General features: G+C 52.2%; 1 protein-coding gene across 1 annotated transcript in view; it reads left to right on the forward strand.

The window, feature by feature from the left end:
- Positions 1–27,799, forward strand: part of KIAA1328 (KIAA1328 ortholog) — a 206,608-nt gene that overhangs the window by 146,113 nt on the left and 32,696 nt on the right. Inside the window, exon 8 of the mRNA XM_044431399.1 lies at positions 21,829–22,013. Within this exon, the coding sequence (XP_044287334.1) occupies positions 21,829–22,013 (185 nt within the window). The remainder of the gene's footprint in view (positions 1–21,828; positions 22,014–27,799) is intronic.

Genomic DNA, 27,799 nt, shown 5'->3' on the forward strand with positions numbered 1-27,799 from the left:
TCCGCCTCGCTCCGGAGTGTGGCTGCTCCTCTGATATTTTTAGTGAGCTGGAAATGTCAGACACAGAATTTCGCAGTGTTTCCGCCGGTTTGAGTGTGCGTTGTTATGGTGATCATTATGGGAAGGCTGTGGTGCCGGGGCTCTTAGAGGATTTTGTTTATGCTATTACTACTCTGAATGCCTTGTAAGGGGAGGGGGGTTGGCGATGGCGAAGGGAGTGATTCCAGCAGCTTGTTAAAAACACATTACGCCAGTTATTTTATAGAATTGCCGAACTTTTCAAGAGCGTGCGTGTCTATATGTGTGAGTGTGCGCCAGTCAGTCACACACCCAAACGCGTCTGGGCTTCCTCCGCCTTTTGTATCCTGACGTAATCCTGGGAGTCGCGCGCAAAGGAAGGCCATGCACGTGCCCTCGGCCAGCCTTTCTCCGCGGTTGCTCCTGAGCAGCCCCCTCCCCTGTTCCGGGCTGCACTTCCTCCCTGCTGGGGTGCGCACGGGCCCGTCCGTGGGCTCCCCCGTTGTCATCCTGGGGCCTCCTGCCCGTCCTTTGCCCCGTCCTCCTGTTTCAGCTTCTGGGTCTCTGGAGAGGCGGCTGCCCTTTCGGCCAGCGTCTGGCAGGACCACCAAACCCCGCCGCTCCCGTGAGCCCCCCAGTCTCCGGCAGTGTCGCCGCTAGCACACCGAGTCAACCGGGTGGGCTGCATGAACCTCCGGGAGAGCGGCTGGCTTGCATTCCCCTTCCCTCCTCTCCCCTGAGCACCGGCATATTGACAGTGTCAAATGAACTCTGCTCCGAAATGGGTTGCGAGGCCCCCCCTCCCCCCCGTTTAGTTAAATACAATTTTGGCTTAATCTGCTTGTCACTATCTCTTCAAGCAGCCAGGCTGGCCTGCCGGTGCCAGATTGGCTTATGTTGATCCTTGTAGCTTTTGGAAGGGGTGGCTGGGCAGGGGCGGGCGGGGAACCGCCCGAGAGCCACTTCTTCGGTCGATGAAACGTCCCTTGGCAGATCGACACAAAAGTCCAAGTGCTGACTTACCGGTAGATGCGAATCTGGCTTGTCGATGGGTGCCGTGTCTCTGCGGCAGACGGACACACTGCCCGTCCGCCGTTGCCTAGCAGATGCCTGTGCGGAGGCCTTATCTTGTTAACTGCAGGAACCGGCTCTGCGACATGGCGGCCTGTGGCAGAGGAGGGGGCATTTGCCCTTCAGAGCCTTCTGTGGAGCTGCTGTCTGACCATCCCACGCGTCTTGCCCACACGTTTCAGACCCCCAAGTGCCCACTTCGGTTTCTTGGGAACCAGCCACAGACCTTCCGCATGCAGATGCTTCCGCCAAGCGTGGGCCGGGGTGGCCTGCGTAACCTTGCTTTGGAGCATGGCCACCCACACACGTGCTGCAGGAGAAGCAGCAGGTTCAGTCTCTTCAGGGCACACAGAGACCTCCTCCTCGGGTGCTGGTGGAAAGGCCCAGTTTGCTCAAAACCTTCAAGGACAGCCTCATGCAAAGCGCACAGCAGCAGCCCAGCCCAGGAGCTCCTGGAGCGTGGAGTGGAATGGCAAGACCTGACGTGATGACGGAGGAAGGGTCTCCTTAGTGCAGATGGGCAGGTGGTGCTCCCTCTGCCCAGTATTCTGATCAGGGCCTTCCTGATCTCCGCTGTCGCGGGGACTCTTTCAGTTCGGCGGGCTCTGCTTCAGGCCATCCACACGACTGACCTGAAACCCAAGGCTTCCTGACATTGGGAAGGGATGGCGAAGAACCACGTGACCCTCCAGGGGCCTTCAGGACAGGCTTTCTGGAGCTGGCCGCTGCTGGTGTCTGGATGGTGGACGGGACACTCCCATGGCGTTGGTTCCAACGCGTTGCATTTAGCGCCTACCTCACAGCCAGTGTGCTTATTTCATGCTCGTTTTCCCCCTGAACGAAACGGAGCTGCTTAAGAAACTTCTCTGGAATGAGTAGCAGCCACGCCTCCTGCTGCTTCTGCCCTTGACTAGGCTGTCCGCGCACGGCTTTCCTCCTGGCGCTGCCTTGGTCGTGGCTGAGCTCCAGCACATGGAGAGCCCCGCGCCACATGCTGCGCACTGCTCTGCTCCGTCCCTTGTGGACGGAGAGACGTTGGAGGTGCATCTCGGTGGGCTGGGGCACCTGAACTCAGGCTCGAGCGAGATTTCGTGCCATCGTTTTATTTCGTTGCGTGTGCTCCATGCTTTCCTTGTGACCACCTCACTCCTGCAGGGATCTTCCCCGGCGTGTTGTGGCATTTTGAATCGAGCGGTGCAGCTTGCCATTGGAGCCAAGCCTTCCCCAAACTGTCCATTATGCTTACAAGAGTGCTAATTTTTTTTGCAGAGCCACACAGAGAAAATGTTAGATTCAACTTGGCTGATTTGTTCTTCGCGCTGCTCCCGTGGCGAAGAGGATTGATTTTTGTGTTTCTTTTGATGTTTGGCTTGCTTTCTTTTGGAACGCAACGCTTTGGACCTTAATCCTTTAACCTTGAATCTTGGCACTGGGGCTTCACGGGGGATCGGGGGTGTTTGCTGGAAGAACAAGCCACCCTTTTGTTCTATCAGACCAGCTGGGAGTGGTGATTGGGAGCACGATGGATCTTCAGACCATTCCTTTCTCTCTTGTTTAAAGCTTTAGAAATGTTGCAGAGTTTGAATGAGAAATGGTGGATCCATGTTCCTGACAGACTGAGCTGTGGAAGAGGAGCTCCCTGGGGTGACTCTTGCCTCGGCCGTAAGGTTGCTCAGTGGCCGTAGGAGAGCACTCTCAGCCATGAACCTCAGCCGAAAGGCGGATACTGCGGCCTCCATCTCAGCGGAGCGGGCCACCGTTTTGCTCTTGAGGGCCGAATCCCTTCAGGTATAACTGGTTGCGAGGATCAGGGGAGAGCAGGCCACCCCCAGTTGCAGGGATGCTCATTCATAACTCTCCTACTCACTCACTAGGGAAATCCTGGTGGCTTACATGCCATTCTGTGGCTTACAGCATACTAAAACCGGCCCTAAAAGAATATAAATGCACGTGCAATCTAGTAAATGCAAGTAAAAACCAAACAAGCAGGCCATGGCATCAGGAGAACATTCAAAGGAAGATCCGTAGTTGTTAGACTTTAAGTCTTGGAGATTGAGTCAAAGGCCTGTAGAAAGACGTCTAGCGATTTTTGCAGAATGGCCCAGGTGCATGTTTCTGGGAGAGGTGTGCGGCATGGATACCCATGCCAGGCAGACAGTTGTTTCTGTGGAAGGCATGCAGTGGGATGAGAAGTAGATAAAGGCGCCCCCAGTTCCAGGATGGACTGACCTGGCCTGAATCTAGAAACAAACCCATAAGCAGGGGTGTTCCTACAGGGCTGGTTTTGCGTGTGCCATGTAGCCAGCACTAGCCGGAAGCCACGTTGCCCCACCTTAGACCAGACGAAGCTTCTGGACGACTTCAGGGAGAATCCCAGGAAAAGCTGCTACAGCCTGCAGCCAAGCATGGACCACTTCAGCTACCGGGTGGAGCTGAAAAGGAGTGAATGAATGGGAGAAGTAAGTCGTGAGAGTTTGTGAACTGTGGTGCTCTTGAAGAGGTGCAGTTGGCATATCAGGCAGAGAACGCTCCTGGCCTCGGCACCACCTTGGCAACTTGAAGCTCCCCCGAGCCGTGAGCTGGAGAGGCTTCTCATCTGAGCTGTGTTCCGCCCCTTCTTTTAGCTGGCCAAATTGGTCCGGCAGCAGGAGCGTTGTCCGCCCTCCCCACGGGCATTTCTGGAAGCCGCACATACTCTGCCCTGGGCACACCATGAAGTAAAGAACCCACATGGCGCTCTCTGAGTGGGTTGAGCCATGCGTGTTGTGCAGGTGGGAGAGCGGCTGCAGGACTGGGGGTGCAGGTTGCCCTGCGAATCTGGCTGCCCCATGCTGGGGTCCAGCTGCCAGCTAGTTGGGCTGGGAGCCCTTTGGTGCTATGGAAGTGGTTGACATGTGAGGCCGTTGCCTTCACAGAAGCACGGAACCACAGGAGAGTATTGCTGGAAGGGGCCATGAAGGGGCCATCAGGTCCACCCCTTCTGTTGCAGGACACCACATCACACCATCCCACTCGGAGGGCTGTCCAGTTGCACCTTGAATGTCTCCAGTGTGGGGGAGCCCCCCACCTCTCCAGGCAGCTGGTTCCACTGTCATACTGCTCTGAAAATGAAGAAGCTTTTCCTGATGTCCAGCCTGAATCTGGGTGGTTGCAACTTGAATGTTCCATATCCTACCCTCTGGCATTAGGAAGAGGAGATCCTGACTTTCCTCTTTGTGACAGCCTTTGAGGTACTTCTAGAGGGATATCATGTCCCCTTCAGTCTTCTCTTCTTAAGGCTGAACATGCCCAGTTCTCTCGGTCTCTCCTCGTAGGGAAGTGTTATCAAACCCTCATTTTTGTTGCCCTCTTCTGGACCCTTTCTAATTTTTCTGCATCTTTCTTAAATCTTGGTGCTCAGAACTGGATGGAGTATTCCAGATGGGGTCTGACTAGTGAGGAGTAAAAGGGAACTATGATTCCTCTGTTAGAGTCAGTGCAGCGTAGGGCCACAAGGTTGGTGGCCATTTTGCAGGGGATGCCGTATGAGGCGAGACTGAGGGAACTGGGTCTCTTCAGTCTGGAGGAGACTCAGAGGGGATCTGTTGGTGACATACAGGTAGGTGAGGGGGTGTCACATGGAGGTGGGTAGAGACCTGTTCTCCCCTGCAGAGGATGGCAGGACGCGTTCCAACGGAGCAAAGCTCAGGGAACCCAGGTTCCATTTGGATGCCAGGAAGTACTTCCTGACAGTCAGGACCCCGAGGGTATGGAATGGGCTTTCACGGGAGGTCGTTGAGGCCCCATCGGTGATGGTGTTCAAAGGTACATAGGCTGGACATGCACATGGTGGACATGTCGTGAGCGGAGCTGGCTGGAGCTGGGGGTCAGACTAGATGGCCCGGAAGGACCCTTCTAACTCGCTCTGTTTTTATGTTTCTATGCTTCTCTTGATTTGGAAGTAATACTTCTTTTTATGCATCTCAAAATAGCATTTTCCCTTTTGGCGGCAGCATCACATTGTTGGCTCATACTTAGCCTGTTGTCCACAATTACTCCAAAATCTTGTTCTTTTTTTTCCAGTTTTGTTGAGCCACATATTCCCCATCTTGTATTGATGCATCTAGTTTCTTATTCCCAGGTGGAGGACTTGGCGCTTGTCCTTATTGAACCTCATTCTGTTGCTTTCTGCTTTGTGTTCAAGTTTATCAAGATCGCCCTGGATCTTCATTCTGTCTTCTAGGGTATGTGGTATTCCACTCATTTTTGCGTCATCTGCAAATCTGATTCTCTTTTCTTGTACTTCCTCATCCAAATCTTTAATAAAGATGTAGAAGAGCATTGGGCCCAGGACTGAACCCTGTGGCACCCCACTCGTTACTCCCTCCAGTTTCAGAAGGTGCCATTGGTGAGCACTCTTTGTATCCGAGTTAGCAGCCAATTTTGGATCCACCTAATAGTTTTCTATCTAGTCGAGATTTTGCTAATTTCAGAATGTCGTGTGGCACTACGTTGAAAGCTTTGCTGAAGTCTAGGTAGATTGTGTCCACAGTGGCCTTCTGCGCTCCCCTGCCACTGCTTCTGTGGCGCCTCTTCATCTTGCTTCCTTCCCTGCCTCTTTCTGATTTCGTCTGAACCGGTGGCTTTCTGGCAGGAGGGAGACCATGCCTGTGGCCCAGAGGCCGGTCCTTTTTGAATCTGCCTTGCCTGATTTTAGGCTGTAAGCCCGTTTGCTTGGGCTACAGATGCTGCTCTGAGGCATTTGCCATCACCTCTGATAGCTAGTTCCTTTGATCTGGTTCTCTGGGTATGAGCCGTATGTCATCGCCACTGCGTCTTGGCTTCCACGTTTCTAGAGCTGATCTTTGGAAAAGGGCCCCCAGAGCTCAGCTAGTTATGGACAGGGGTCTGTAGCAGCTGATGGACAAACGAGGGAGAGAGAGAGAGATCATTAAAGCTTCTCAAAGGGCAGTGTTGGTGACAGCAGCTGCTCTTTCTCCCTGCTCAACATCAAGAACGACTCTGTGGGCAGTGGGAAGAGTCTGGAGTGCTGGATTTTTATAGGATCATTAATTATATGTTATAAGGCAGCTAAGCATGGCATTCGTAGCGTGATGAATTTCATTATAAATGGCCTTTTCATATTCTTCATCTCATTATATTCAGTCCTTGTGACCTGGAGTTTAGCTAAAGTTATTGTTCAGGTTAACTTTCATTTAGCAGCCATCCTAATTTTAGAAGCTGTATGATCTTTAGATTTTATGGAGAGACTGTATATTTATGTGTGTGTGTTTTGGACTGTCGTCTCCTCTAAGATGGCTGGAGTGTGCGTGTGCACATGAGAAATAATTTCATCCTTTGCAGAAAAGAGATGTAGACACGTCTTGGTTTGCTCAAAGGTCTTCTTCACCTTATCCCCCGAGTAACCCCATCCGCCCACACAGATTTAGCGATCATCTGTATGCCAATGACTTTTAAATCCACAGCTCTGCTTTGTCTCACATACAACTGTCTCTCTGAAACATAATCTTGGTTGTCTAGCCAACAGCTCAACCTTAATCTCGCTAAAAAGGAACTCCTTATTTTTCTTCCTAAAGCCCTTTCCTCTTTGGTGTCGGCACCATTACTTTCCCTTCTTGTTACGTGGACTTCTGAACTGAGTCGGCGGCTCTCTTCCCTCTCCTTCGCTTTTGAACAAGTTCTCTTTGGACTTCCATCATCGAAATGTCTGGAAGGTTTCCGCCAAGCCCCGTCCATCGCTCACCTTGGCTGTGCCAACCTCCCTTCTCACAGCCAGTCGCACTTCTGCTCAGTCGGCTGGGTGTCCTTGTAGGCTGTTTTGCCCAGGAGCCCCCGAGCGAGGCTCCACCATCGCTGCCACCCTCTCCCAGTGCCACCAAGGTCTGCCTGGCCCCCTCAGGTGGCATTTGGCTGCTTCAGAACTGGGAAAGGGTGGCTATTTACTACGTTCGTTAGGCTGTGCCCTCAACGCCTTGCACACAACTGCAGAGTAGAACGAGCTACAAGGGCGTCAGGAGAGTAGAGATGGTGACAGATGTTTTGCACAGCTCTGCTCTTCTCCTCGAGCTCTCGCGTATCTGGTAGCTCATCCTCTGAGCCCTCCTGTCTTGCCCTGTTCCTCCCTGTCTCATTCACTCATGTTGTCCCTGGATGAGAAGACTGATCTGGCATGTCCTGCTGAGTCGGGAGGCGAGCTTGGTGAGTCTGATCTGGCCCAGCTCTGCCTGCCTGGGTGCCTGATGCCACTGGAAGGCTGGACTGCAAGGCTGGAGTGGGGGAGCCGCTGTGACTCACCAAGGTCCCTTTGCACTACTGGGAAGCCACTCTGCTTTGGCACAGGCCTTAAGTGCTGGGCCATAGAGACGGCCTGGGGATGCGGCTCGGATGCGGCCTCTCTGCGTCCAGAGTCCCCATGACCCAGCCTCGAGGGCACGGTCCCCGAGCGGGTTGCGAGGGAGCACCAGCAGGCACACGGGTGAGCTGGGCCGTCGGTTGTGGCACCCTGGTCGCCCACCGGGTGACCCTCGTTGGGAGAGGGGCAGGGGAGCGCAGCCCTCTTTCTCATCTGCTCTTGCTTCCGCTGACCTTCGGGGTCCTCTGGGATCAGCTGCATGGCCTGGGTATTGGAGGCCGTGTGTTGCAGTGGTTCTGGTCCTGCCTGAGGGGTCAGTTTGGAGTGGCTTACCAGTACAATGCATAAATAAAGCAATGAATAAATACCAGCATGGTCACAAAATCAGCTAAAACAGCAGTGGTAACAAGTGTTCTGAAAACCTACAAACAGCAGCATAAAACAAAATCTGCAACAAGCTATATGTAGCCATAATTCAGTCCAATAGAATAGAATCGGGAAGGGCCAAGTCCCAAGTTTTCAAGGCTTTCCTAAAACCTTGTAGGGGGAGGCCTGGTGAAACCTTCTCTGGCTCAGTCACTGCTCCCGGCCCCCAAGAAACGTTTGGAATGGGCCAGTAGTGAGTTCCCACAAGAAATAGATTATGGTTAGGTTTGGTGTATTTTTTCCCTTGGGACTGTCCCCGAATTGCTGTTTTTTATGTGCTTTTTACATTGCTGCTGCTTTAGTGTTTTTAACCTTTTTGTAAGAAGCTTTGTTCCTTTTAGGACCAAGAGTGCAGGATATTAACTATAGCAAAGAAATACGTTTGGCTCTAAGAAGAATGTCAAAATCAGCATCTCTGAATTGTGTTGTTTTCAGTCACCCTCATGAATGTCAAACTCAGAGCGGTATTTCAAGAAGTGTTTCCCCCGTTCCTTCTTGTGGAGACTCAGTTTTAAACTTTTCGCTTTGGTTGGGATGGTAAGGACATCAGAAAAGCCACGCTGAATGAAGCCCATGGGCCATCCGGACCAGAGTACCGTTCACAAGGTGGCAGACCAGCTGCCCACAGGATCCCTCAAGCGGGAAGGGGGATCCCCTCCTGGTGAAGCGCCTCAGCTGGCCAGCAAGGCTAGTGGCCACTGGTGGCCTCCTCCTCCATGCATTTGTCCAAGCCCCTTTTAAAACCACCCAAATTGGTGACCATTACTATTTCCTGTGGCAGGGAGTTCCATAGTTAAACTAAGAGCTGTGTGAAGAAGTCCCTTCTTTTCTGTGTCCTGAATCTGTGTTCCCCTCAGTGGCCCAGAAGTCGAACCTGCTTCGGTGCGTTGGGTGTTTAATCCCACTTGCTGAGTGGACGGAAGAACCATGAGGGTTCCTGAAGTATTGTGACCCAGGCTGCAATTTATGGAAGTCCCGTGGAATATTTGGGGCGTAGAGGATACTTTCTTGAACTGAACTCTGTATAAACACCAGAAGACACGATCTGTCAAAATTCAGAGGGTGGTGGGTGGCAAATGGTTCCAGGTGCGGGAAGGAGGTGGGAACTGAGACAGTGACCAGAGAACTGGGCTGGGGACAAACGGCAGCAAAAAATCCGCTACACTGCCGTTCAGGTGCTTCACTGTGACGTTATGGACAAGGGCAATCTAAAACATTGGGGGCAGGTATTATAGGTTGCTTAAACCTGTAACGTTCTTTTAAAAGGTGTGGCAGCCTTCTGGGAAACAAGCTACAGAGCATCTTCCAGCACAGTAAATATTAGCCCAGTGACTGCAGTGGAATGGCAGTTTAGCATAATGAAAAGGACCCTCTGCTCTGCTTGGGTTCTCGGGTCCCCTTCCCTGCTCCTTTATCATGGGGAAAAAAGGAGAAGATTGTAAACGTTCACTTCTGCTTTAGATGAGTCACCATTCAGTGCATCATCTGATACTCACACTGTGGGAATGTTTAAGTACGATTAGATGAAAAAAGGCCATCTCCAGAAATGATGGTTTGCATTTGTCTTGCTTTGAATTACCCAGCTAAAAGTAACTGAGATTTGTCCAGGTTTGGGTGGCGCAGCTAACTGAGGTTCATCTACAGTGAATGCAAAAGCATTTTCAAACTTCTTCTGATAGACGTGCCATGAGAGACAGGGTGGAGGCGTTGCGAACCCGAGGCTTGCCCACGCTCTTCTCATAACTCTGAGCGGTAGTTTAAAGTTAGGCCCAAGCAAGGTCATTCTCGGAAAGCAGGACCCTGTTGAAGGATCCATGTACCTGACCGGCAAGCACCCTTTGGTGATGAACCTGCAGAGTTCCCCAGATGCCGCGTTTTCCCCTCCCCACCCCTCAAATCGTGCCGTATCGCCCAGAGAACGAGAGTCGACCCATTCGCGCCGCTGCCGAAGTTGGGATTTAGGTGAGAAACTTTGCTTGGAAGCGGCTGTTCTGTCAGTCCCTGCGGTGTTTTCACCATGAGTAGCCTGGCGGGTTTTTCAAGCGACGTGGGCGCTGCATTTGAAGGATTGTTTTTGTACCTGTGACTTGACATTTACATGGCTTTCTTTTGTGAAGGGCTGACAGCCCTGCTCGCTGGAGCGACAGCTGCCCTCCTCGGCTCCGTGCGAAAGGCCACGCGCGGATTCCTGGTACGCTGCTGTCCCGCTTAAAGCTTGCCAGGCCTGCCTTCAGCAGGAATCTCTGCGCAGCCCTGAGCTGGAGGAATGCTTCCCCCTTTTCCCTTCTGAGATTTATTTTCCACGGGATGGGGAGGAGGGAAGGAGATCATTTCTAATCATTTTGCTGTTTATTAGGGCAGCCAATTAGGGCCAGCAGTTGTGAAGGGGAGGATCAAAACATGATTGATTTTTTGCAGCAAAATTAGGACAAGGCTTTAGAGAGGATGTGCTCTTCTCAATTTAAAGACCTATTTAATTCTTTATTTCTTAGGGGGGTGCTTTTATTATGTGTGCTGGTTTTAAAAGAAGCAAAAGGGATCGCTCTGTTCTGAGAGCTAAGATCTGTGTAAATGCCAGAAGATCTCCATATCAGTGCAGCATGTAGGTTTCCAAGATCGGATTCTACAGGTGTGGAAACGGGGCAGCGTGAACCGAGCCAAATTTGGGCTGTACCGCTTCGGGCTGCTGCTAAGAACTTGCATACCGAAACGCTCCTTTGTGCTGTCATGTCTGTATCTGTGCACTTAGAAAGCTCATATATCAGGGAGAAGGATTCTAGCCTAGCCCTCTTCTTGCCATCTGATTTTCTACCTGCAAGGAGATATACGTACATCTTTATCTGTACTGATCTACAGCATGAAACAATATTCAGCCACGTTGAGTTTTCCCCCACAGTATGAAATTGTCCAGGCCAGACACACATCAGAATGAGAATTAGGTCATGGTAGACTATCAAATTTGTGTGGTGTGTCCGTTCTCTTCCTTCCCCCCCCCATCCCCCCACTATGGGAAAGAAGCTCCAGATGGACTGTGTCAGTGAGGCATCAGGAGGAAATCACGTCTGGCCCATTTCTCAATCGGCAGCCTGCAGGCTCCAACAGATGCACGGCTTCCCCTACGACTTCATGGGTGGGCTCACTGGTCACGGTGATGTGCGTGGTGGGTGGACCGTTCTGCAAAGTACTCTTGATGGGCCCAGCATACAGTCTTGGGCACTTCGCTCCCCCTTCCCCTCGCTCCCACCTTGTTCTGCAAACAGAACTGCATTTCTGTCTGCGGAACATTTCTGTTCTCGAGGAACTGCCTTTGAACAAGTCTTCTGTCCATCTCAGCTCCAATATGGGGCCGTTTTGGACTCACCGCGGGGTTTTGTTTTTTTTTTTTTCTTGCCCGTTTGCATTTTGTTTTTGGAGGGCAGTGTGTAAAAATCAGCTTGAAAGATAACTTTCCTGATCCCAGTTTGTGCCTTCCCCAGAGGGGCACCCTTTGCTTGGCCCCCATTTGAAGGGTACCCGACTTTTGATATGCGCATGACTTTCAAGCCTCAGCAGAGCAATGTCCTCGGAGGAAACTTGGCTCTTCTGGGCAGCGGAAGCCCCTGGACATTTGCAGCCCATGGATACTTCAATGCAATGGGATTAAACTTTCTTTTTTAAAAAATAAGCTTTTCATACACAGCTCTGTGCATGCAAAAACTAAAAAGTAAACAGCAGGCAGCTACAGGAAGCCCTTCCAAGAGTGCTGTTTGGGCTCTCTGAAGGGGCACCCCGTGGCTGCCCAAGTGGAGATCAGGGGAAAACATTAAAGCATAAAAGGGTGGCCAGAAAGCCGGGACCAGCTCCACGTAGCGGCTTGCAGGGGTGCGTGTGGGGGGACCAGTGCCAGAACGTGTGAAGTGGCTGGTCTGTGCAGGGGCAGGGCTGCCTTGGGAATCCTGGCAAGTGGCTTCTTGCGGCACGAGACACGAGCTGTGGAGCCTCACTCATAATGGGCTTCGTTGTCCGAATCTGAAGGGCGCGACCGCCCGCTGCAGAGGAAACAGAAGAGCCCCCAGGTTCCTCTCATGGGCTGTTTGCGGGGAGCCCCCTGGTTATCTTGGGCTGGTTATGCTGCCTGACAACAACCTCATCCCGCCAGCCAGTTCATGTAATCGCTCATTGCGTGTGTCCCGGAGAGAGGGCCTGCCTTCCGTGTGGTTGTGTGCCATGTTGCCACCCTTTCCTGCCTCTCAGTTCTTAAGAAGCTCCCTTCTGGAGCTGATTTCCGAAAACTCTTGTTTTTAGCCCGGGGTGCGGCACGGGTCTCCTTTGCGCTCTGGATTAACGGTGCCCACGCCAGTCAAAAGCTGCTTCAGGTGTGGGACTTCACAGAGGAAAAGTGGAGAGCTGCATTTGAGGGTCTGCACTGGCAGCCCACACAAGCAGGTGGTGCCCCTTTCTGGAGGACGCTTTTCCTGTGGGTTGTCATTATACCGGTGCCTTAGGTCAGTCTCCGCTTTGGCTGTCTGATATTTTCCTGGATAAATTTAAGGTCCTGCTATAAAGTCCCTTAGTTCATTCCGCAGATTTCCCTCCTGCTCTCCTCTCCCGCTATTTTTAAGCTGCATGTTTACAGCGCTTGTTTAGTACCATGACCATAGGTGAAACGTAGCCCGAAGAGGTTAGAGAAAAAGATCAGGCAAGACCCTATTCAGTTAGGATCCACAGAGTATAGGAATGCAAAGTTGCAAAACCTTCAAGCCAAAATTATTTTTCTCTGAGCAGGTCCAAAAAACTCACCATGACCTTGACGGCGTGGGAAGGGGACGTGGGATCAACGTGCCGCAAAAGATCAACGCAGAGCAGCCATGGCTGGCATGTTGCATGACTTAGCTATCACATGACCCTTAACTTTTATATGCTGTCCAGCATTTGCACGGAAGCCTATTCAAAACAGTTCCCAATAAATGCCGAGAGAAGCACAATCTAAAACAGCCAAAATGGAGAGCATAGGAGCACCACAGTGAGTTAAGTAAAACAAAGCCTTAAAGGCTGCAGTATTATCAGGGAAAGACCTACCGGAAGGCCTGTACCTTGACTGCCCGTCTAAATTTGGGCAACAAAGGTCCCTGGTGAATCTATGCAGGGGAGCCACTCCATGGTTTTGGTACTCTCAGGAAACGCCCTGTCTTTCAGGCCCATCAGCCATGCGTCTCATAGCCAGGAGTGCCTCTGAAGCTGAGCATAAGGCAGGGACAGGATCCTAAGGAAAGCAGAGTAAAGGCTACTTGAGACCTTGAGTCCCCCTTCCCTAAGCGTTGAGTCAGCTGCGCCCTCCACACCCTTTGGAGTTCACCTGTCCCAGAGCTGCCCTCTGACTCTCCCCCTGCTGTGGTCGCTGAGCTCAACTAGGAGTGACTCCTGATGTGGCTGCTGGGAGCACTTCAGCTCTGGAACACCCCCAGCCTCGTCGGATCTCAGCTCTGGGGACGATGATGCACATGATAGGGGTTTCCAAGGATCTTCCTTTTCATCCAGCGTTCGTTTAGGATGTCACTGGCAGTATGCATTTATTGACTGGCCGATTACATTTTTACACTGCCCAGTAGGTGCTGCAAAAGCCTCCCTGGGAGACTCACAGTGATTTAAAAAAATACAGTACAAACTGCAGGATAAAGTTTAAATGGCTAAAACAACAGCATAAAATAAAAGTGAAAACTAGAGTTAAACGTACCGGGAGTGCAAAGATTCAAAATAGAATGCAAAAGTTAAATAATATGCAACTAAAGTAACGGGGGAAATGAGGCCTTCTGCTGGTGGCAGGAGGAGCGCCATGTGGGCGCCAGATGAGCATCCCTGGGAAGCCCATCCCACAGCCAGGGTGCCACCCCGGAAGAGGCCCCCTGCTGACTTCCCTCGACAGGGGCTCCCTCGGAGAGGCTGCTGCAGATGATCTGCAGGTCTGGGCCGTTGCTTCTGAGAGGAGGCAGCCCGTCAGGTCACCTGGCCCCCTGCTGTTCAGAGCCTGGCGTGTCAGTGCCAGCAGGCCTGGGCATGGGCTGGCGGCCAGCGTGGGTGGCCAAGTGCCGGCCTAAGAGGATCGCGGTGAACATCTTGCCGCCCTTTTCAGAGCAGCCGGAGTTGCTGGACTGGAGTCAAAGGCGGCCCCCATGCAGCCAGCCAGCTCAGAGGCCAGCAGAGCACGGGAAGCTGCATCCCTGCTATCCCTGTCTGGAGAAGGAAGTCGCTCTGGATCAGTGCAAGGCGATGGGTGGTGCTCTGTGCCACTGAGCCTGCCTGTGCCTCCAGGCACCGCGCTGGATCCCAGAGCACCCAAGCTATGAACCGGCTCCTTTACGGAGAGCCTGACCCCATCCAGACCCCACCGAGGATCGCTCATCGGGGCAGGCGGGTCATCCATGAACAATGCCTCCATCTTGTCTGCACCGGGTCTTGGTTTGCTGGCCCTCTTCCAGATGCTGCTTCAGAGCCACCCCTGCCCTGCCTCACCTAGGTTTGGGGAAGAAGAGAGGTAGCGCTGAGTGTCACCCACGGATCGGGGACCCCTCAGCCCGAGCTTCTGGATAGCCTCCCCTTGGCTTCAGGGAGATGCTGCACAGCATGGGGGATAGAAGGGGGCCCGTTGGAAGCCCACAGCGCAGCCGCCGAGGCGCCCGGCAGTGGTCCCCCAGCGCCCCTTCCCGGCTCGGGCATCCACGTGGGAGTGGCAGTGGCGTGGTGCCTCCAGCCAGCCTGCCAGAAGGATGCCAGGATCAGCAGCATCGGGAGCTGCCCAGAGCTCTGGGGGAAGAGCAGAGGGTCTGGGCCCATTCTTTTGCCGAAGGGCCGTGGCGACTGATCCTGAGGCAGGAGGGGCTGCCCTAGAGAGGCGTGGGGGGGGGAGGGGAGGGGAGAATTGGAGGTCGGAAGGCAGGGGGACTCATCTGTTTAGAATAATAGACCACGCTTCTGTAATAGCCAGCATTCTAACTAGGCTTGTTCCTTTTGTTATTAACTTCTGCAATACACGTCATCTGTACTTTAAAATCGATCTGATTGGCTTGCATTAGCGTAATAGAAAAAGCTTTCAGTTGGAAGGCTGTTTGTAGCCTGCGTGAAAATGCGGCCTTTTCGTCCCAGGAGGGGAGAGGCGAGGCTGGTAAGTGCTTGTGGGTGCCGGGAACTCTTTGGGAAAACCAACAGGTTCTCTCCCTGAACCGGACCCAAACATCTGGGAGGGGTGGTGAGCGGCCAGCCCTCTTGCAGGGCGCAGAATTTACACAGGCCTGTGGACGCTGACGCCCTTCTCTTGCAGAGAGGCGCTTTCCCCCGCCAAAGGCCTCGTGGCTCCCTGTGTGTCCCGAGAGCAGCTAAACACGGCGGTCGTGGGATGCTCGGCCCACCGGTCGCAGGAGCCTCTCGCCCCGCCATCCGGGTGCAGCATCAGCGCGGGCGTGGGGTTTTGCGGCAACCCGCCGAGCGCGGGCCTGCAGGCTTTTCCCTCTGCAGCTCCCCCCCTGCGTCCGGCTGCCTTCCCCTCTGCCATGCTGAGGGTGGCGTGCAGGGGCCGAGCAGTTCCTCGGGCTGTGGGGACGCGGTCTGGCATCCCTTGCTGCACAGCGGCGCGTCTCCTTCAGCAGAGCCATTTATACATTCAGGGGGCAGAAATGGATCCCCTGCACCTGTCGGACCTGGCTGCGTTTGGTGGCCAGGAGCCGAGCTGCGCTGGCCACCAAGACCAGGAGGTGAGACCGGGCAAGGCAGCCTGACGGTTGGTGGGTAGTTCGGCGCCCGCGCCGCGGCCTCAGCTGGGCCACAGGGGGGTGAAACCGCCGCGGCCGCCTGTGGCCTGGTCAGTATTGGAGGGCTTCTCTCGCTGCCCTCGTGCTTGCCGGCGCCCGAGCGCTTTGCTGTCTTACCGTCCTCCGGGTCCCTCCATCGGCCCTGCGAAGGGCACGATGAGCCTCCTCATTCAGCATTCGTGGCTGGGAAGCAGCCGGCTGAGCGCCGAACGAGTGCCGAGCAGGAGGCCAGCGCAGGCTTTGGGGTGTTGGCAGTAAGTGCTGCTCTGCGGTGGCCGAGAGAAGGCTGTCTTGCTGCTTGGGCAGCTGAGCACATCCGCGGCCCCGTAAAACTCCTTCTGTGGGCCGAGGCGGCCATTCCGCTCGACGGAGTCATCAGGATGGGCTGCTCTCGGACAAGTGAAGCTCCATCCTACTTGGCTTGCCTTCATTTAAAAATGAATTTGGCTACCTCCGAGCAGGCATGGCTTTTAGTGTTCTGAGGAAGTGACATTTCCCCCCTCTACTGAAGCAGACTAATGAAGCTGTATTAGTGCCCTAACTTGAGCAGTATATAAAGATTAGTAAATAAGACCCCATTAAAAATACTTATAATGTAAGCAACATGGGTCCCAGTAGCTTTCCTAATGTCCATTAATGCTTATTCTGAGGATCAGAGCTCATTTTACTGAGCCATTTAGTCAAACCGTGCGATTATTTAGAAAGTTAATTCATGCATACTAAAATCGAGCTTAAGTAATGCAGAGGGTAGGAGGTAAAACTCTATGGAGATGATAGTCCTTTTTGTTATTTAATGATCAGCCATAATTAACTTGCAAATTTGAAATAATTAGAACAAATTAAAGGTATTTAACTTTGCCTCCCTAAAGAAAAATTCAAATTGCACCAAATGCAGCTTTAAATTATTCAAGTCTCAGAGGTTCTGTGCTGGGTTTTTTTCCCCCCTCCCCCACTTCCCCCCCTACAATGCCTTTTTCTATGACGAGAATACCAATCTGCTTTTTGTCAGAAAGCATCCTATCAAGTAATTGTTCTTTGTGTCTAATAAATGACAGCTATTCTTCTTGGTAAAAGTATTTTAGTCTCTGAAGACTACATCAGCATTTCCGTGGCATTTTAATTCAATAAAACAAAAGGTTAACTTTTTTCGCCTTCTCTCTCTTCCCGCCCCCCCACACCCCAGTTCTTAAGGAATGCTAATCCTAGAAAGTGGGTCCTGAGTGACATTTTAAAACGCGCCTTTCCAGCTGAGCAGAGAGAGCGGGCTGTGGGGCAGCTTCCAGGGGGTCCATGTTGGTTGGGTGGAGCCTGTGATGGGGTGTAGTCAGTGGGTCCCGAGGTTCTCCTCTCCTGCCTTCTCCCGTGGGGAGAACTTTGTTCAACCACTCTATCCTACTGTTCATCTCCTTATGGTTTACCATAATTTATATGCCTCCTTCCAGGATAGTAATCCTAGCAAGGCAACTTAAGGGTAACAGAAAAACAATAAAATCACAATGGACAATATTTACAACAAGAAAGCAATAGATTAGTAAGCAATCCAGGCTTTTCCCTAAGGGCAGTCAGTGAGAGATGGCCCTGCCACTGGTTTAGCTGCCCGGCATTCTTGTGATCTAGCTCCCGTTGGAAAGACGTGCAAGTCGATCCCAGATCAAATCAGGGCGGAGCTTTGTGGAAGTTACCAGAACCCAGACAAGTGGAACCAGGCTGTCTCTGTCCGGATAGGTGTATAGCCGGGCCACCAAACAAAGCTGTTAAAAGGCGCAGGATGTGCCTGGAGCCTCACGTGGCAAAGATGGCTCTGGAAGGGCCCCCAGGCGGTCAGCTGGCCCTTTCATGAGGCCATGGCCCCATCCAGAACAGGGGGCGCACCTTCCACCCAGTCAGGAGAGCCCCCAGGGAAGAGCATCTCCTCCTCATCCGGAGCGGCCCGTCATCAGCCCCCATCCAGCCTGTTGCCGCAGCCGGGCTCCCCTTGAGCACACTGTTGCGCCTCCCCTGGAAGGTTTCTCTTGCGAGGGAGAGGAGTAGACTGCAGTCCAGGAGCCTTCCTCCCCAGCGGGAACTCGGGGCATCACCAGACAGTCCGCGGCTGGAGGCCGGGGCCCTCCCGGCAGGTCCTTACTCTTCTGTCTCCACAGCAGGGCGGTTTGCAGTCGGGGCCGGAGGTGGGCCCCAAGCGAGATGCCGCTTCAACAGAACGTTCTTGGAGGAGGCGTGCCCGGCTGCAGGTTGAGGCCCCTGCGGCTGCAGCAGCTTGAGCCGGGAGCAGGGCAGGCGGGCAGTCGGCAGCTGCCCCCCAGCCCTGAGTGGGCTTCCTGGGAGCGGGTGCCATGCAGGAGCGGCTGCTCTCAACACCTGCCGGTCCATTAAACTGCACTGATTGAACCCAGAGCTGCAGAAGCTCTCCCAGCCGAAGGGCTGGGTCCTGCTTTGAAGAAGTTCTCAGGGGCCACAGTCCCTTTGTGGGCCGGAGGCACAGAAGGCTGCCGTTAGGTGCCATCAAGTCATCTCCAATATATGGACTTTTTGAATAGAATGCCCCTCAAAATGCACTTCCCTTGACGGCCCCGCTCAGCCCTTGCGATCCAACTCTGGCTTGGTCTTCCTGCTCTTCTTCTGCCTTGGACATTCACTGGCAGACGGCATAGGGTCAAAACCTGAAAACACCAACAGATCTTGGCATCAAGCCTTTCCTGCCAGTAATTAGCCTTAGGAGAGGCATTTCACCCTCGTAGATTGAGGGGCCCAGAACAAAAGCCCGGAAGCCACGGCAGGGCAGGGGCTGGAGAACCCAGCAGCCTGCTTGTGGGCTCCTGTGGGGACGGGGCCGACCTCTGAGCTCCACGTTCTGCAGCTTTGGTTGAGCTTCCCTACTGCTCACTAGCTGAGCTTCCCAAGCGGTTTGCAACACGTGACGACAATACATCCAATCCTTTATTTAGCACTTAACCGCTGCAGAGTTTGAGCCAGCCTTTTACCGGGTTAAAATGATTAACGTTCGGGTAAGCACCGGGTCAGGTTAACAGGCTCCGCCTGCCTCCTGAATATTCCCACCATCCTCCATGGGCACACACATTGCGTGAAGGTGGCGTTGCGGCCTTTCCCGTTTCTCTGTCCGTACGGCCTGGCCCAGGCCCTCCCCTTCTCCTCCTTTCCTCCTGCCCTGCTTAACCATGAGGATGACGCACAGTGCCCACCCGGGGGTGGGGGGGGGGGAGCATCTGTGTATGTGCTCCCTTAGTGGAGGGTTTTGGCTTTGGGGCAGGATGGAAATAAAACCAGTGAAAAATGCTTTTATGCCACTTGTTAAATTAGGGCTGCCACTGAAGATGTCGCAGAGGCTTCTCTTGATGTCAAGTGCCTTAGACTACCTTCTGTTTGGTGTAAGAAAAAGGGAATCGAATGGATGGTTTTTGCACTGTTCTGGGTACTGGTGTGTTTCTGGACCCAGTTCAAAGAGTGGCTTCAGATCCTTAAAAGCTTGAGTCAAATATGTGTTACACTCACAGGGGAGGGGGCAGGTAAGATCACCTCTTGGCAGAGTTAAAAGCTCAGTAGCAAAGACCGATGCTCTAGAGAGACAGTCCTACTATTACATACCCATCTGCTGAACTTTCCTCTGGGCTTGGGGAAGAGCAGAGGGCAATTCTGCCAGGCCTGAAGGCCAAACTGGATAGGATGTTAATTGTGCAATTGCACATTTGTGCATTCTTGCTATGTACAGTATGTGGTAGTTATGCCTCTGGACATATACCTGTGCGTGGAGGTGTGAAGGCGTTTTAAATTACCTCTCCTTGCCACATTCCTGGCAAAACCGCCTCCCCAAAGCTGCTCTTTGTATTTTGAGCAACACCTCCATGGGTTCCATTGGCGGCTTCTTTGAAATACAGATTGTTTAGTGGTGCAGAGGAAGAGAAATAATCTTTCCCTCTCTGTCCATCATGGATTCAAAGTTGCTTAGATTCCCCCAGCCCTCCCGGGCCTGGAACTGTTATTTGAATAACAAAAAACATGCCCATTCACTGAGCGCTCTACAGAAATCAGTACTCCAAAACAGCGTCCTCGCAAGACCATATAAGCGAAAATAGGGCATGTAGGGCAACACAAAGAGGGAAGATGAGGACAAGGAGGCACGCTTTCACATGCACAAGGCCTGGTTGCCGTTGAGAAGGCGGAGTAAGGAGGTACGCTAAAGGCCATGCTTGAAAGTTGGGCTTTGAGGAAATGCTTGAAGGAGGGGAGAGAGCAAGGTGGGGAAGCCAGATTGACCCAGATCATTGCAAGAAATAATGGAGCTGGGTTGAAGGTTTTGGAGACGCTAAGGTGGGGAAGCCAGATTGACCCAGATCATTGCAAGAAATAATGGAGCTGGGCTGAAGGTTTTGGAGACGCTCTTCCTGCGGGTGGGGTGGGAGGGACGTGCCCTGGGGCCGCAGAAGCCCCAGACCCAATGGCATGATGGTCAGGAGCCCTGTTCCCTCGCTCAGGGGGAAGCCAGGCTTCTGCACCTTTGAGGATCTACGTGTTGATGCCCTTGAAATCCCTACCTGATATTAATTCTTCTCTTTTTTTACGTTTCCGGTCCTCCAGGCCTTTGTTCGCGGTAAGAGCTGAAGGGTCAGACCCCAAGGCCTTGTTAGCGCATTTCTATGCTGTACGTTTTTTATTTCTTTCCCATCCTGTCCTTTAAAATTAGCAATTTAATTTTTCCCCTTCTCTGGCACTTGTAGTGCTACTCAACCCTGAAAGCAATATTCCAACCTAGAGGTAACCTTGCCTTGTCAAGAGAAGCCATTTGAGTGTTCCGGCAAAGTAACTTCCTCCCACTAATTTTGCAAGTCAAAGGTCACCCTCTTCAGAAAACAGGGCTATCAATTCTAATTAAAGCTTTACCCTGGAAACCCAGAAAGTGCCAAAATAACGACTGGCTTCTTAAATATCTTTTAAATGATGCTAATTGTGCTGAAACTCCTGAGTGAACGAGAGTGCCTCTGGTATATTTGAGGCAGAGGCATATTGCACAACCCGAGGGAGGCAGGTGGATTTCCCCAGGAGACGAGAGGGGCTACCTATGCAGTCCTGCCCCTCCACGTCATCTCAAGGGTGTCGCTGATCCTTCCACATCTGCAGTTGGTCACTGGCGTTGGTCCAGATGGGTTTTCCTTAACATGTACCCCAGCACGAGGAGCTTCATATCCTTCTAAGAGTGAGCACAGCCACTGAGAGCCACCGGAAAACGGGTCCCCCCAGAACAACAGGGAGCAGTTGGCCTGCTCATCGCAACCTCAAGATCTGCGGAACTAATGCATGAATATTTTTAGGTGAAAAGCCTGAGGGGTGAGGGAGCAGCGCAAGGAGAACGGCATTGGCTCTGTAGTTGCAGAGCGCTGAGCATATGGTCAGTGAAAGGAATGGAGGGTTGGGAAAGGCTGGGGTGGAACATCCCAGACGCAAACTGGGCTGCCTGGTTGATCTAGAAATTGGACAAGCACATTGTGTTCTGCAACCCTCTGCTGCAAGCTCCACCTCCGCATTTTTAAATACTTAATGTGTTATTAAGATTGATCAGTCCCATTATGAAGCCTCCGTGTGCCGTTTTTACCAACGAGCAAATAAGCAGCCTATATTCTCCCTCCTCTCTCTCCGCAGTGGAATCTTTTCAGTACTGGCACAGCCACGGCTGTGTTGCTTAAACGTGGCTAGATATCATAATGTATCTTACAAGACGTTTTGTAACAATACAATACCTTACAATGCTTTAAATTATTGAAAGCCCAGAAATGGTGTCCAAGCAATATGGGGAAAGGACACTGTGTCGGTTAGAAAGGTTCTAGTTTGTTCTTGTGATCTTTGTTTCTTTCTGGCCATCAACAAGCCACAAATAACCCATTCATTTATTGTCAGACAAGCTTATTAAAATGTGTGGCTTACAAACTTTTCTAGACTTCTATGCTAAGCTGTATTTGTCCAGAAGAACTGGAAGCTAATTGGTGGTTGATCTGTTCATTTATTTTCAAATTTATAGGCTGCTGAATAGCCTGACAGGGCTCTGGTTTTCGTGGCCCTTCGTGCATGATCGTCCTCTCACATACAGAGCTAAGCTGCGGTCGGAGTTGAGGAGAGAGGGTGGGTGAGGCTAAAAACAGAATATGTGACACCTGAATTCCTTGTCTGCAGCTCCTCCAAGCCCAGCTGTGAAGGTTGCCTTTCAAACACGCCTGTGTCTGGGAAAGGCTGCAGAGCCCCAGGAGGCCTTGGAGGGAGCAGTTCTGGGAAGAAGAGGGTCGGCTTCGGTGCCCAGGAGGCAGGAGAAGGCTTTTGGGAGCACACCGAGGAAGAGGAAGCCGCCTGGCCAAGAGGAGGTAAGGCGTGCGCCCGAGTAAACCTTCTGCTCTTGTTTCCTTTCTGCACCGTCCGTTGGCCAAAGCTCTCTGCACGGTGCCCAGGGAGCTCCTTGCTTCCCCTGGGCAGCTCGTGATGGCAGCCGGCCTTGGCGGTGCCGGTCGCCCTTCTCCCCTTTAATATCGCAGAGGTGCAGTTCTGCATTGCAAGGGCCTGGCCGGGACGGAGGTGCTGGCAGCCGATCCGGCAACATGTTTCCTCCTCCGCCGTTGGAACGGGCCTGCCCTACCGTCCCATCAGAATGGATCTCCTGAGATCAGGCAGGGCTGCGTTCTCACGCGTTTCCAGAGCTTTAGAGTCTGTGTCCTGGAAAGAAGCTTTGGCCAGCTGGTCTCCAGGTTCCCCAAGGAATGGCCGAACTGCTCACATCGCCATCCCGCCATCCTTTATGCACAGGTTTTAACGGTGAGCCTCTGGCCCCGGTGAACCATCTCCTTCGTCCCTCCCCATCTTGCCTCTCCATCTGTGCCGGTGGTCCAGTTGCAGCCTGAAGTGGGCGCCCTTCCAATGGCAGCCACGTGGGTCTCTGTGCACCTCCAGAATTTGCCCCGGAGGCACAGGGGTGGTTGGGATCTGCGTGATGTTGGCTTCATGTGTTCAGGGCTCTCTCGGCGGCCAGGAAGGCACTTCCAAATTAAGCTCGCTAAGGAGGCTTCTAATTGTTTCTTCTGTTTCAGCTGGCTAAATTAAAGGCCATAGAGTGGAAGTATCATACCGTCCCCAGGACAACAGTAAATATCCGACAAAACATTTTATCGAACTAACAGAACATGTCTAAATCTTTTCAAATCCGCTCACACCTCCCTAAGTTAGAAACTCGGGAAATATTATTTTAATGCCCGGTTAACCACATCCTTTCCTTAATTGGTGTCTTTTGTTCTTTAGTGATGTTTTGTCTTCCAGTGCGGGATGATGATAAGCTTGACAACTGGTACCATTTTGGACTCTGCCACTGGGTCTGTCATGAGCAGTGCTTCCCCCCAGATTTACCAGAAAATCGGCTTGGGAAAGCAGGGCTTGCCATTTTGATGTGAAAGCTGTGGAGAAACCGTTTTCCTGGGGCATTCTCACTGTGCAGCCGTCAGCTGTGATGACCTGCCCCTTGGGTGGGGTGTTCCCACCTCTACTAACACCACATGTGGTACAGCCCCTCCTGGGGTCCGCCGGCATTCACTTCTGCTGCCACTGTAAATCTGCACCCCCGTACCTCGTATGCGGTGCTTACACAAGGCAGCTGGTTAGTTGGTGTGAGGCGAACAGGCCAGTGGTAAAGTGAGCAGAGGTGCAGAGCGTTTTATTAAAAGGGAATAAATCAAGAGGGCTTGCGTACAATTGCTGTTATTTTAAGAGCACGGTTTCTGTGGTTCTGTGCCACCAACTCGTCTCCAACTTACAGCAGCCCTATGAGTGAGAACCCTCCAAAATTTCCTGTCCTTGACAGCCCTGCTCGGCTCTCGTAAATTCAGCACTGTGACTTCTTGTATGAGTCCTTCCAGCTAGGTTTCTGTTCTGCTGCTTGGAAAGCAGTACTTCTGTACGCTTTCTGTTGCCACCGTTGAGTGCATGCAAGCCCCTGTTCCGAATGGCCACAATACGCACGCCGGCTTCCCTATCATGCGCCACTCCAGTGAGCACAGAGGCCTGGAAGTGCGGCTTAATATTCCAGGAGAGGCTGACTTCCGCCTGCGGCCTTGCCTCAGTGTTGTTCAGGCTTCTCCTGAAATCTGGCCCAGCGGCTGCTGCTCCTCCCAACCCACGGCCACGCAGGCCTCGGTTCCCCCCCCAGGGCTGCCTCTGGAGGCTTCCATTCTGCACTGCTGGCCTTCGTCTCCTTGCACCGTTCAGGCCTGGCTTCCCAGTCTAGCTATTGCTCTGCCGCTGTTTTTCCCAGGCTGTCTGATTTCCTAAAGACACCCTAACCTTCCCTGGGGGCAGACGAGCCTCCCCCAGATACACCCCCCCCCCGATGCATCTCAGCAGCTCCTGGAACCTCTTGCCCTTGTTAACAAAATGGGATAGTCACCCATATTAAACCTTTTCCTCAGAAAAAGCCAGGTTCTTTATAGAGGCAAACCGTAGTGGGCAGTGAAGTTGGGTGGTGCAAACTAGGGAACAGGAGAAGGAACTGGAGCATGTGACGCCAGGTGGGGACGAAAGAGGGCGAAGCCATTTGGGATAGCCCTCCCTTCGCGTGCCTGCGATCTCCGTGCCTGGCTTTTGCTCTAGAGCAGTGGTTTCCAACCTTTCCACAGCTGGGGACCAGCAAAAACAGGGAAGCCACCTCTGAGGCAGAAGCGAAAAGCACCACACACATAATACAGTATCCTGTGTGTTAGCTTCCAAACACAGTATCAAAAAAGGAAAAAGAAAATTCTGCTAAACAACCAGAAACAGGGCAACAAAAAATGCCAACGAAAGAAAAAAATTCCAAAAGCAGCACACCGTGCCTCCCAGCCGGCTCCCACCGAGCTGTCGCTCCCCTCTGTGCCCCTCCTCCCCCCCCCGTCAGCGCCAATGCACCCCCCACGAATGCAGTGCGAACCGAGGAAGAGGTGGGGGAGCACAGCCAGCCCCACGCCTATCTGCGGCGAGCGGGGCACAGTCCCCCCACGGACTGGCAGGAAAGCTCGCTGGTCCGCGGACGGGCGGGTGAAAACCACTGCTCTGGATGACAAGGGTTCACGCTCACATAAATCTGAATCGTGTGAATGCAGTTAGTATCGCATCTAGTTTGTGTTCAGTTTGCACGGCAAGCGTGCCTCCGGATCACCTCCTTACTCGCATTGAGAGTTCTGTTCAGAGGTTCTGAGCCACTGGCATTCATAAAGTGCTTGCGATTCATTGATGGGTTCCTAGAGGGATCCTGTCCACCAGAGGAATGGGTCCCCCCTCCCCTGCCAGAGCTGCTCCGGGGGAATGGAGTGGGCAAGCGGGGAGGGCGGTCCCGTTGCACTCTCTGCTCAAGTAACGTTGGATGTACCCGCTCGCTTGCAAGAAAGCTTGCAGCTGGCCATCTCTCCATCGTCTGCCAGGAACTGACCGGCCGGCTGCAAGAGAGGCTGCTCTCTTTGCCTCCCACCTTAGCCCGAGAGATAGGGAGGGCAGGAAGGAATCACCTTGCTTTGTCAGCCCAATAGCCGCCGGTATTGAGGCTACTGAATGGTGTTCCTGTGGTGGCTGCTGAGGCTACTTGTGTGGTGAACAAGTGCCCAGAAGAGAAGCTTTCTGATTTCCTCCTGAAGGGAGTGTGGTGACCGGACGGGCACCCAGCTTCTTCTGCAACTGCCATTGCATCCTTCTGTCTCTTAGCTCAGCGTAGCTACTTAAGGAAGGAGGCAAACCAGTCGGAGTTTTGCCACACAGCCTAACATACTCTTTTGTTTGCTTTCCAGTTGTCGTCCCCTTTCCTTTCCTTTCCTTTCCTTTCCTTTCCTTTCCTTTCCTTTCCTTTCCAGTTGTCAATGAGTTTGTGATTTGTGTCAGCAGAAAAATAAAAAGAACGGCAAAACGCGGTGGAGCTCTCCAAGGAACAAACAACTTGTGTTATTGGTTAAGACCGTGGCCACATTAAAAAAGCATTTGCTGTGAAAGAAACTTTTGAAAGGGTATCATCAGAGGGGGACCCGAACAGAGGGTGAGGTTAATCTCTTCCAAGGCTCAGCTACAACAGTTGGAAGCTGGCAAAGGGCTTGTGTCCAAAAGAAATCAATTTCTAATTTGAAACAAAATCATTTTTGACTAACAGGAGTTCAGGACCCATTACTTTTGCTGTACAGTCTGCTGACATTTCAGCTCTTTCTGTGGCGCGCAATGAATTCTAATAGTCATCTCATAACGTTGCTACACCAATCAATTTAAGCGAGAGAAAGCCGTTACAATTCTGTGAAGTTTTCAGGGGCAATTTTCACTGATGGATTTTTTTTTTCTTCCTTCCTTTTCCTTTCTTCCTTTCTTTCATTTCATTTTTTTTGAACCATCATTATTTCTTTTCTTCCCCTCCCACTCCATCCTTTAAATGCCATGTATTAGAACTGATACCCTACCCTATTGTTTGTAGGACTTTTCCATAGGTTTCCTCAAGCATAAATGTCCTAAAACAGATGGAGCTGCTCCCATAGTTCTTGTGGTCCCATCTCCCTCTTTTCCCCCCTTTCGTAGCCATTTGGTCGGGAGAATTATAGGCCGATAAATGCTGGCTTGGCAGTCAAAGGTGTGATTTGTAGTAATTAACAGATTGCCTCTCGCCACACGCAGTGGGATATGGCCTATGGGAGATCTGGACTAAACGCAGACGGCATCGGAGTTGCACAACGTCCGTTTGTGTCAGAGGAACTTGTGCGAAGCCCCTTGCGGCTCGTTGGCCTGCTGCAGGACACTGTGCCACCGCTGGGAATTGGCAACTTCAGCCAAAGATCCTGCAGCTGTACACGTCAGCTGACTTTAAACTACTTACCTGCCCCCCGACCAAATTTGAAAAGCAATGCCGGTCTTTCAAGGCCTTGCTGGGAGAAGAAGGGGTTAAGCGCAAAGCCAGGCTCCATTTGCTTTGATGAGCAAAGAGCCCCCCTGCGAGGGGAAAGCAGTGACATCTCCCTGCAATGGGGAATCGACTGTGAATAACGAGAATGGACCAAACTCCTTGACGTTTGTGAATGCTGTTTCCTTTTGTATGTTGCAGCATATTTGAGGGCTGCCTCGTGACCTGAAAAATAGGGACATGATCTCTTTCTGGCGAGGTTCCCCAGAGACCCTCGTTTTGCTTTCTTTCCGCTCATCTCAGTACCAAAAGCCAGTACCAGTACCTTTCTATGCTCCCAGGGCTCCCTGGAAATTGTGAATTTTAACATGCCATTTTCACCTGTTTGACTTGGTTTAACTGATCTTTTATCATTCAGTTTTATTCTCTCTGCCAACAACAAGAAATGTCATATTGCAGCTTGCTTTTGGTTACTGTATTTTATTGGATCTGATATATTTTTGACCTGCCTGGAGAATGTATTCTTGGTGTGGCCTGTATTAATATCATAAATAAAAAAAGAATGCTTATGGAACATATTTGGGTAAAACTGAAATACTTTGTTTCTCAGTCCTTTGCCATGGCCAACACCACGCTTTTAGTATTCTTCAAATTTAAACTGACCTGTAGCAAGCTTCGAGTGAGTTTGTGCCTTCAAGATTTGGAGCGTTTCCCAAGCGTGCTCACCCAGAGATAACACCCCCCCCACACATCTTTACTGTCAAGGTTTTCTGCATTCTGACTCCCTTGCTGTTTATCTTGGATCATTCTCAAGCCTCTTCGGCTCCGTCAGGCCTCCAGGCACTGCTAGGGAGTCGCTCTGCCAGGACTGAACATGGCTGACTGGCTGGTTCCAGCTTGTAATACGTCTTCCAAAGGCTCCGGTCAGTTTTGATCAAGGCAACCGTGTTGTCCTTTCCCCCTCAGACTCTGGGAAAGCCATCACTTGGGGTGCAGGCCGGGTCCTTCAGTCCCTGGCACCCCCAGCTGGGGCTGGGAAGTGCCTCTGAAGAGCCACTTCCTGTCCTGAGTGAACCAGCGGCTGGACTCTGTCAAGCAGCTTCGAACAGTCCTAAAATGGCAGCACATCCTTCTGGAGGCTTCATATGGAAAGCGTCAGCCACTCTGTCACGGTGATGCCCTGCCGGTGGCTGTGTGGCCTTGGAAAAGGCAGCTGTGGAGAGAATATGGAAGTTGCTAACTCGAAATAGTCTCAGCCTTGCTCAAGCT

The sequence above is a fragment of the Varanus komodoensis genome, unplaced genomic scaffold (genome assembly GCF_004798865.1).
Source record: "Varanus komodoensis strain SLA01 unplaced genomic scaffold, ASM479886v1 scaffold22, whole genome shotgun sequence".
NCBI classification, from domain to species: domain Eukaryota; kingdom Metazoa; phylum Chordata; class Lepidosauria; order Squamata; family Varanidae; genus Varanus; species Varanus komodoensis.